We start from the raw sequence: 11,313 nt of genomic DNA, 5'->3' as shown, positions 1-11,313 counted from the left end.
CATGACCAAAGCTGTGTATAAACTTTGTCACAGACAGTTATATCAAATTGCAATACTTGTAAAATCGCAATTATTCAGAATTGCAATATAAATCGAATCGGGACCCAAGAATCGTGATAGAATCGAATCGGGACAAAAGCATATCATCCCAGCCCTATTATGTAGGAGTTATGAGCAAATATGGAGTGGAGAGAGAAATGGTTTCTATGCTTTTTACACTTCATTTTATAAAATGTCCCCACTGGTATCTGTGATGGAAAATTCTGTGTTTAACCATGTTTAACCTATAATGTGTTCTGCATATGTTGTGTACCCATGTCCTAAGGTTTCTTGTTTTGATGAGACTGAACTTCTCACCTAATGATGTGTGTTGCTCATTTAACCCCTACTGTGACAGCAGTGAGAGACACCAAGGTCACGAGCCAGGGAGGCTCAGACACCAAGATTATGAGCCAGGGACGACACCAAGTGTCCTTGTTAGTCTCAAGAGATGTTGTGATTTAAGAATGTCAAGGCGCCACATATTTTGACTGTTGATGTGCATGTGTTATGGGAACTATAAAGATAGCAGGGCGAGAGGACTTGCTAGGCACTCGTTCACTGACTGACTGTTTATGTGGTTGTATGTGTGAGTGTCTCCATTCATGAATGCTTATTAAAACTCAAGAAAGACAGCCGACGTGTGAAGACTTTTTCTTTAAACTGTTCATTAAATAGTTGTTTTGTCACCACATATCCATTGTACCAGGCACAAGCTGGGCACAGCCACTGTTTTCTGTCTTCAGTTGTTTTAAATGTTATGTCCACCATATGATTATAGGGTCCTACCCGTAGCTGTGACTGCAGCGAGCGTTCAGCCAGCAGGCTCTGGACGACATTGGTACGGTCCAGACAGTCCATGCAGTTGCTCCGAAAAGTCCCCTCCTGATTCAACAGCACCTTCCCATCTGCATCCACCAGGAAATATCTGAATCCACATACACACCATTACGTCTGCCGTACAGTATATAGATATCTACCTGGTGTACTTGTATATCAGCACACTGACCCAAATTCATCCTGCATTTCAGCAACCATGTCCACTAAGATCTGCAGGCGGTGCCACCTCATACGACTGCACTCCTTGTGGAAGTCAAAGGCTATGTACCTGCAGAGGGGCAAGCATTTACCAAAGATATATTATCGCTCAACGTAATTAGAGGAGGTATAAATATGAGGGTCTAAAAGAACCCAGCTTTATATGAAGGGTAAAGAATGGAACTGGTGGTAATCTTACTTGATCATGCCATTACCCAAGTTGGTCACCATCTTGCCAAATGCCAGTTCCAGTGGTTTCTCTGAGCCCTTTTGATTGATCTGTGAAATAAGGATAACAACAAGTCTAAAATCATCCAAACAACCATAACTCAGTTTTGGTTACTGCCATGGAATAATCTTAGTGAAGTGCTCCTTTCAAGCCAGGGTCATATCATGCATTGAACGGTGTGAAACCTACATCTAGCTGGCACACTGATTTCATAAAATGAAAGTAAGACAGGTCATAGAATCAACAGATGATACAATTACACTTTTTCTCATCTTACCAAGTTCAAAATGACTTGTCTTCCATAGAGAATAATCTGTGAGTCAAAGTGTCTCTGGAATCCATCCATCTGAAGAGATAAACAAAAAGAAAGGGAAAGCTGTGTAAGAAATGAAGATAAATAAGAGTACAAATACACAGAGGCTAGAATGTAAAGATAGCTTACGTGGTTCACTGTTTTGCTGATCTGTGGTTTTGGCTTGTACTTGAGATTGGGCCTTTGGGACCAGTAGAAGGGAATGGAGCCTCTTGTCTACGATGAAAAAGGGCATCATGCATAAACATTCAGAAACTCATTCCTCCATATACAGGGTCCGATGTTAAGGTTTTTTCCTACTTGCCCTGCCGGGCAAGTACTTCTCAAATCTACTTGCCCCATCTAAATTCTTACTTGCCCTGCTTAAGAGGTTCTTTTTCTGGCTGTGTGGTGCATGCATATTTTCGCTCATGACTTATATCTTACGTCAGCAGAGACGCTCTGCCAATGGAGGCAGCAGCACATAAAAAAGCAGCACACTGCAACTGGCCCCTACGAGGACAGAAACAGGAGAGGAAATACACGATTACAGGCCTGGAGTTAAGATATTTTTAGGGCAAGGCCACTTTGGCCTTTGATAAATACAAATTTAATGGGGCATTACGGCCAAAATGTGGGGCACCAAGGCCAAAACCAATGGCGCAATAACAATAGGGGCACCAAGGCCAAAACCAATGGCGCAATAACAATATGTGCTAACTACATTGAATGAAGACAAATCAATATATGTGTTGAAAAACAGTACTGAGTTTGTTAAAACTGGGTGTGCATGACTGGGGATATATCTCGTTTCTTGTTGTTTTGATTCATATCCCTTATTTTTTAAGTCTTTGAAATCTCTTTATTCTTTTGTTATCTCCTAGTTATTAAGAAATTATTATTAGAAGAAGATTCTTTATTGTCCTTTCTCAGCACATTACACACATCTGACCTCTGCATTTGACCCATCCTACTGTATACACTAGGAGCAGTGGGCAGCCGCAGTGCAGCGTCCGGGGATGCCAGTGGTCAGGGTAACTGACAGGAGTATTCACCTAACATAGCGTACATATCTTTAATTATATAATTATTTATATGTCTCTATGTATATTTTTGTGTCGTTGTGCTGTAAGTAAACAGTCTGAACTCAGATCAGTTTTCTCTGACAGAGATTAAAGTTTAGTTTTAATCACCAACTCTGTGAGAGGACATGAGTTTAAACCTCCAACTGACATGTTACAAAATAAGAAAGAATTCAGGCTTTAATTAAGTCATATTTCTCCCTCTTAATAGTGAGATGGATAAGTTAAGAGTTTACAATGAACGTGGTTCTTAGTTGTCTATGATTAGTTATTTATGGTGTCAAAGTTTTTGAGAGCATAATCTCTCCAAGTTGTTTAACATCAGATTGCCCTGTTCGCCTGCTACACTCATTTTGAATAATTTGTCAAAGCTGGGTTTGACACTGGACAAGAGAAGAGAACTGTTGGCTGGACTTACGGCTGCAAAAAAACTAGTTGCTACATGTTGGAAACCTCCACATTCACTATCTTTTCGAGCATGGGTTCTAACATATTTAGATATTGTTTATTTGGAGTTGTCGACAGCTAGAGTCCACGGAGCAAAAGAATCAGCGATAGTGGCTTGGCATTCACTTTTAACTATACTCCGTGGGTTTCAGGTGTAATATGTAACTGAGGTATGGAGTTCTGGATCCAGGGGTGGGTGGGTTATATTTGGGGTTGTTTACTATTATTTTTTATATTATTATCATTATTTACATTTTATTTATTTTATTACGTGTATGTGTGTGTATGGCCGTGTGCATGTATATGTATATATATATTTATTATTTTTTATTATTTTTATTTTATTTTACTTTAGTAGTTTACTCATATGTATCGTTATATGTGCATATGTATAGGTATGTGTGGGAATATATATTTTTATGCTCTATTTTTGTAACGTCCATATACCAATCTATATTTGTCTTTAAAATAAAATAAAAATTTGATCACAAAAAAAGTTTTTGAGAGCATAAATAGAAAGATGTTGGGCTTTTCAAATGATGATCAGTAAGTGTGTGCACATAATTCACCCCTTAAACCTGTCAAAAACTGCTGGAGAAATGACAGTTTGTAAGTGTGTAGAAATTATTTGTAGGGGCGTCTGTCTGTCTGTCTGTCTGTCTGTCTCGCTCTCGCTCTCGCTCTCGATCTCTCTCGATCTCTCTCGATCTCTCTCTCGATACATGATTTCGCCTAACTGCATTAGTTTAAAGATTAAAAACAAACAAACATAGAAAACATAATGATTAAAAGTTCCCTAAAACGTTTTGAGTTTTTGTCGACTAAAACTATGAAGGAAATGACTAAAATGTGACTAACATTAATAAGCATTTCATCTCAAAACTAAGACTAAATCTAAAATAGCTGAGGACTATCACTGGGGTAAAGCCGTGATTCTTTGCCCAAACTAGATTGAGCCTAGCCGGGCTTTTGTAGGGCGAAGCAGTAATTTGTCATTATTGCCTCGGGTTTGAATCGGGTCGGGCTCTCTCCAGTTTACCAGTGTTTTATGTCTTACTTTTTTTTTTTTTTTTTTTAATAGAACAGGTTGTTCTCATGCATAAATGGCAGGAGGTGCATTGGATTGACTCAAGAAAGAGAGAAAGAGGGAAACCTCTTGGTGCCCCCTGCTACTCAGTTAAACATTCACCATTCTCACACACACAATTTGAGGTTAAGCAGCTCACCCAAGGATACTTTTAGATTCCCTAATGTATATTGGAGAACTGGGGGAGAAAGACAGAGGATAGGCAAGACAGAGCAGGAAATCAAGTCACCTGCAAGGTGCAGACAATTGAAATAACAGAAGGAAGAGAAGAAGGAGAAGTGCTGCAAGGAAACACTTTTTCACTTAAGTTGAACTAAATATTTTGATTATTAAAACATACATTTTTTAGATATTTGGGTTTTTAAATCAGGCTCAGGCCCACAACTGCTGCTGTTGTTATTCAGGTTCAAGTTGGCGTCGGGCTTTGACAGCAAGTGTGTGGGTTCATGTAGGGTCAGGCCTGTATAATAGTTTGACCTATATTGAGGATTAATGTTGTGTAATATCACTCTCCTGTGGCATTATTGCTTTGGCTCACCTGAACAAATGACGCCTTGGCACTGTTGTACTGTACGATCTGCTCCGTTTCCACGTAGTTAGCAGGATGGCCTTCTGAATCTATGCCTACAGACAAAAACAAAAGTTTAGCAAGTAAGACATCTCATGCGGAGCCAATTATCACTGACTTAATGTCCACTGGATGTGCATATAGAGTGTATTATGGCTGGAACAGGAAAAATTACATTCACTTGAATGTATATAAATACCTATAATTACTAACAGCTGACATGAAACCAATATGTAATTATGCACTTTATTTGTTACTGACTTGGTCTTTCCGTACATACAGCATACCTAGGTGTTCCTGCAATGGTGGCAAAACATTACCAAACATAACTGACCCTTCACTAAGTCCCACCCCTCAAACGCAGACTGGCCAATTATAGCATAGTATTAGCCTGCTCCAACAAGGGTCTGACAACAACAATGCTGAGCTCCATAAAATCTCAGGCAATCATTTCAGATTTCCTTCATTTTAAGGCTGGTTTATGTATTTTGAGCTAAACATTGCACCTGAAGCACGTGTAATAGGGATACTCATTACCTGCAGAGGTTGGAAGGGGTATACATTTCTTCTCTGTTCCAAAACCAAACCCTGAAAAGTATAGGGTTAGCTAGCTAGCTAGTGAAGGTATAGCCTACTGAATCTACACACATGCTACTGATGCTTTTAAATGATTATAACAAGGGCTGTCAAAATAATGTGTTCATTTCGTTTGTTTAATCACAGAAAAAATAACACATTAAAAAAGTAATGCTGATTAATCAGCCAGGGCGTCTGTGGCTCAGAGGTAGAGCGGGTCATCCACCAATCAGAAGATCAGCAGTTTGATCTCTGGCTCCTCCAGTCTGCATGTCGAAGTATCCCTGAGCAAGATATGAACCCCAAATTACTCCCGATGATGCTTCCATCAGTGTATGTGTGTTAAAAATAGAGTAGCAGGTAGCACCTTGTATGGTAGCCTCGGCCACCAGTGTATGATATGGGGTCAGATCAGTCTCATAATGAATGAACTCACGCAGCGTTTTTCACGAATACACATGCTCTGGTTCACAGTTGTATTTCGGACTCACTAATGCACACGATCTGTTTCGCAAATGCACACGCTCTGGTTCACAAATATAATGTTTATGCAAACTTTTAATATAAATTCAGAAATGCACACAATCTGTTTTGCAAATGCACACGCTCTGGTTCACAAATATTATTTTGAGGCACACTTGTAATATAAATTCACAGATCATGCGAATCGCTGAATGTGATTCCCTTGTCATAAAAAATGCTTGAAAACCAGTCAGACGCGCCGTATCATAGGGTATCAATTGTTTTACTGGCGTCTTGTTTCTAGCGCTCCTTGTAGGTGTGATCACCCCCTAACTACCTCACAAAATCGATGCAGATCAGTTTTTGTGGTAGAGGACAGGGGGACAATTTTGTCCAAAATACAGCAGCTTTACTACGACACATCTGCCAAAATTCATTTGAATTTAAATGTTTTAAATACTCTCACAGCAAAAGTTGATGTATGTAATTAATTAGATAAATTTTTGACATTGTTTGACAGCCCTAATTATAACAGCAAATAAAGACCTACCTTGCTTTACAGGAACCAGTGAAGGGAAACAGGGAAACTTTGCCGATATTCAACCAGTCTTGTGTCATCACAGTTTTTGCAGGTGAATGTTGTTTGGCTTCCCCAGGAGCTCCCCACCCGTCTACTGGCGGAGCTGGTGCCACAGCAGGGAAGCAAAACACTGTTCATCTGCACACACTGGTATGACACACAGCCAGATGACTATCAACAAAGCCTCCCTTTATATTCATTGTCTTCTGTCTCCATCACCAGTGATGTGGTGGTTCACTTTTACACTGTGTTCCATGGCCTATAGTTAGACTTTAGCTTCTGACTGTCTTCATCTTTATAACCTGTTTTTGCTGCCTAGTCAGTTTGACATCCTGGATATATCATCCAAACACATATTGTAGACCCCTCTGTCTGCTTTTCTCTGAAAATGCTTTTTCATTTTTCCAAAAATATTATCATATTTCTTCAGGGTGTGCAGTTAGTTACAGTGTGGGCTCCATGCTCACTCCAGCAGCTTGACAGATGGGGCGGGGCTTAGCAAAGGGTCAACTGGAAATGTGCCTACAAAGGAACATACTAAAGACACATCACTTCAGAGATAATTATTTCCAGTGGACATGGAAATGAGGGGTCAGTAGAGCAAGCAGCAGATAGTAGTGTTACCTCGGACGTAGTAACGGACACCAGCTCTGAAACAGCTCCTCCTGGAGATAATAGTCCACTCACACACCTTACCATTGATGCAGCTGGACTTCATGATGATGACTTGTAAACACATGTGTTAAGAAACTCATATGGAATAGTAAGGAGTCAGTGCTATACATATTAAAAAATAACATGAACACATAAGAAGCATACCTGATGCCCAGGTCAGTATCAAAAACTTTTTTAATAACTATAGTAGCTTTGTTAGGCACTGCATTGTAGGTAGACCAAAGGACAAAAACTCTCACTTTCAGAAGTCATAAATCTAAAAAACAAGAAATTTTAAAGCTTCACTTGGATAACATGGTCAGATGGACCCAACATTAAGAGAGATCTCATACTCATCCACTGTAATAAAAGTGTCCATTTTACATTTTTTTAAAGGGACTGCGGCAGTCACACAACAACAGGAAAGGATACAGCCATGGACAACAGGATACACAAACTTGTGTAACTGTGAGATAAGAGCAGTGTTAGATGATGACATGCTTTACTGTTGTACTGGTTTTTATCGTGCTGTGCACAATTCTTAACATAACGTTACCTATGTAACCCTGGTTCTCTGAACAAAATGAGATGTCTAACAATCACAAAGCCCCCATCCTGTTCTTTCAGAAGCATATACTCCATCGTACAGGATAAGCTGGGAGGGCAGCCACTCTCATGAACATCTCAGTCATGATACTCACAGAATCAGAGTTACACAAGCAACATTAAGCTCTTTCACAGCATTATTTTCAGTGTCTCACTATTGAACACTGAGGCTCCAACTTTGCCTTTAAAGGTCCTGACAAGGCCGTCGGTTAGTGAGTGTTTGATCTGTATGTCCTATGCCTTTATTTATTTCCTGTCATATTCCTGTTTTAATTTAATTCCTTATATACTGCAGTAAAATAGTTCATATGTGTTTGTAAATTAAAAAAATAAAAAATAAAAAAATTTAAAAAATTGGCTCCTTAAAGAAGTGCCCCATATTTTTCTCAACTCTGTCAGATTTCTAAAAAATCATTATTTAATCAGACATTAAAGGGGTTAGCTGTATCACAAGGACTGTCTCACTTCCTGGTTACCAAAAAGGTGGGAATGCTGCTCAGGTACTGATGAGCTTTCTATTTTTTGATTAATTCATTGAATAATATTGCTATCAGGTGTGTCCCAACCATAACAGGTCAACTCTGTAGCCCCTCTAAATCCAAACCAAATACATATTACGGTTTAAAAACTTGTATTTGAATTTTATAAAGAAAACTAAAATGGCTCCTCGCTACGACTGCTGTGAAATTCTTAAATATAGAACTTTCTGTCAGCTCTGTCAGATCTCTGTTATCCATCATGTATGCTGTTCAAGAAAAATGATATCACTGGGATTTTGGCCATTACAAGGTAAAAAAAAAAAGGTAAAATATATCTTACAGTGAGAAGTGAAACTAAATGCTGTGAAAGAGAACGTGACTTGTGTTTTACCTCTGGCTGTGCAATGAATTCCCTCAACAGGTGGCCATTCCAGACGAAGCGCTGATCTGCCTGAAACAGAGACAATTACCACATGTTAACACAAAGCCGAAAACAGACAGACATGGGTGTGGCCTTCACCTGGATACAAGCCTGACTGTATGGAGCACACAAAAAAATTTAGGGTCCTGACACACCAAACCGATGGTCGGCAGCTGGTTAATGTTGGGCCATTGCTGAGCGTCTGTTGCCCGAGTTTTTGCGCTGTGTCCCACACTGCTGCCCCTTATCAGCTCCCATCAGCTTTTTTTTTTTGGACCAATTCAGCATGTTGAATTGGCAACGCTGACAGCTGAGCCCATTGGTGAATGAAATCCCTCTGATTGGCAGATCAGCTCAGTGCACGCAAAGAGAAACGAAAGTGAGAAAAGTTAACAAACTGCTAAAGTCCAAAAGGAGTGAGACCAAAACAAACTTGTTCCATTAGGTCACATTATTTTTCTTTAGCCATGTAGCTCTTTAACAGAAACCTTCCCTGATGATTTGTGTTATTGTTCACTGGTGTACAGTAAATATGCTCTGCTCCATCAACATCGCCAAGACAGTCTTCCAGTTTCCCTTTTTGGATGATTGGTTACAGACTATTGTCATCTGCTGGAGTGGAGAGTTATTTCCACTCATGCAGGCGCAGAATGTACATGCTAGGGCTGGGGCGACACGTCAACGTCGTCAGTGTCATCGACTACGTATATACACACTTGTCGACGCAAATAATTTGCGGCGACAAGTCAGTTCAAACAAAAAAATGGCGGCGTGCAGCAGCAGCAGCAGCAGCAGCAGCAGCAGCAGCAGTGCTGTGCTATTGCGCTATGGCCTATTCAAGTGCTGGAATTTGTTATTTACGTGACAACGCCTGAACGCAACTCAGGCTTCGCTCCACTGACTGTGTGCACAGTGCCGTGCTGCAGGTTTGGACCGGGCTTGGTTACAATTGTCTAACTCGGGTCGGGTTCGGTCAGGAAAATGCAGACCGAACCGCGCTCTAGTGTGCTTGCCTGTGTGTGTGTGTGTGTGTGTGTGTGTGTGTGTGTGTGTGTGTGTGGGTGTGTGTGCGTTTGTGTGTGCATCGGGGCCGAACTCCACCGTGCGTGTCATGGAGAGCAGAGAATTGTTAACGTGCGACCTTGTAGAGACAGAAATGACATAAGATAAATGATATAAGGCTATTTAGTTTGTTTAATAAAAGGACAAGGTATAGACCTGTTCTATAGGAGCAGTAACCTAATTTTCTTGACCTTCAAGGGGGGGTGCCGTTGGGGGGGCCGGGCGCCCCCCTAATATAATGGTAGGGGAAATACTGATGTTTCAATAAATGTTAATGTTAATAAGAAATGTTTTAGTATTCATATTGTTTAAATTCCCTTATTAATCAGATAATGGAAAAATAATTGATAATCAAAAAAATAATCGTTAAACTAATCGAAAAATTCATCGTTAGATTAGTCGATTAATCGAAGAAATAATTGCTAGAAAAACAGTTATTTGGGACAGCCCTAGTACATGCCAGTTGAGTGTCGGATGTAGCCTTTGTGGTATATTCTTTGTGGTATATATATATATGTGGTATATATGTGCAACTATTTTGGCTGAGACAGCGACGTCAGGCAATGCAGCAAAGGGCCTTAGTTGCCACTAGTTCTCTGAAGTCAGTTTGGAGTGTCTGAGAAATACGTTTTTAAACATTAGTGATATAAGTATACATGTGGAATTATTAACAGGCAGGTTAATCTGCATTATTTTCTGTGTTTCTTTTAAATAGAAAGTCCCAGTCAGCTGTTAGCAAAAAGTGGTGATGTAGGTTACAGTGCCAATGCCCTCCCCTCACCCGGCATTCACTGCTTGACAGTGTGATCTGGGAGAGCAAGCAAAGTTTGGGCTTGGAAGATTTAAGTTTGGAGGAAGAAGACAGTGTTTTTCTATTGTTTTTATTATACCTTCATTTAACAATTTGAGGACACACTGAGATTCAATACAGTACTGCATTTGTACTGTATGAACACATTTATAGATCTATCAGTGTATACGTACAGTAGATGCAGTCAGCATGGTCCCAGAGTGGAGAAGCAGACAGTAATATTGGGCCTGCTTCACTAATATGTGTGTAGAAAGGTTCTTCGGGGCCACACACATACCAGGGGCCTCATTTATAAAAGAGTGCTTAGGATTCATACTAAAAGTTGACGTGCGCCCAAAAGCACTTGCACGCAATGTTCTCTTTATAAATCACAGACCTCCTGGAGTTGTGCGCACCCAGATCCGCCTCATATTCCGCCCTCTACACGCCCTAGTTCAACCATAAATGGTCATGCAAATCACCTCATGAATGCGATCTACATATAAATAAGCCAGCATGCGAGTGTTCTCTCGTTGTGTCACGGCGACGAACCAAAAAACGGAATTTCTCCGAGACTGAGCTAGAGACCCTTTAACGGGAGGTGGAGGACTGAAGAAAGATTTTATTTGGTGGCCACAGCAGCGGGATCACTAATAAAAGAAAGCGAAAAAAGTGGCAACACATCAACACTGCTGATGCTGTCAGCTGTGTCTGTGGGACTGCACGGACAGTGACAGAACAAAAAAAAAATCTAAAGGTAGACCAAATATTTCTACTCCTTTACCAACATGTAGTTAATGTGTTGCTTTTAAATTTGAGGATGTTTGACACTGATGTGCAACATAAAGAATCACCTTTATTAAAGGTGGAGGCAAAAAGGAGTATGTGCCAGTGCCATCTT

The 11,313-nt window shown here is 40.2% G+C and overlaps 1 protein-coding gene across 1 annotated transcript in view; it reads right to left on the bottom strand.

Annotated features, from left to right (window-relative positions):
- Nucleotides 1-62: 62 nt before the first annotated feature.
- LOC126387125 (phosphatidylinositol-3-phosphatase SAC1-B-like) overlaps nt 63-11,313 on the bottom strand; it is a gene marked incomplete at its 5' end in the record, with an annotated part of 12,892 nt that continues 1,641 nt past the window's right edge. The window contains 9 exons of the mRNA XM_050039679.1: nt 63-967; nt 1,049-1,147; nt 1,277-1,356; nt 1,584-1,652; nt 1,749-1,835; nt 4,753-4,838; nt 7,025-7,126; nt 7,487-7,520; nt 8,531-8,590. Of these exons, the coding sequence (XP_049895636.1) occupies nt 643-967; nt 1,049-1,147; nt 1,277-1,356; nt 1,584-1,652; nt 1,749-1,835; nt 4,753-4,838; nt 7,025-7,126; nt 7,487-7,520; nt 8,531-8,590 (942 nt within the window). The remainder of the gene's footprint in view (nt 968-1,048; nt 1,148-1,276; nt 1,357-1,583; nt 1,653-1,748; nt 1,836-4,752; nt 4,839-7,024; nt 7,127-7,486; nt 7,521-8,530; nt 8,591-11,313) is intronic.

Source organism: Epinephelus moara, unplaced genomic scaffold, assembly GCF_006386435.1.
Source record: "Epinephelus moara isolate mb unplaced genomic scaffold, YSFRI_EMoa_1.0 scaffold2247, whole genome shotgun sequence".
Taxonomy (NCBI): domain Eukaryota; kingdom Metazoa; phylum Chordata; class Actinopteri; order Perciformes; family Serranidae; genus Epinephelus; species Epinephelus moara.
The sequence above is the reverse complement of the archived record's forward strand: the minus strand, read 5'-3'. Positions and strand labels throughout refer to the sequence as shown.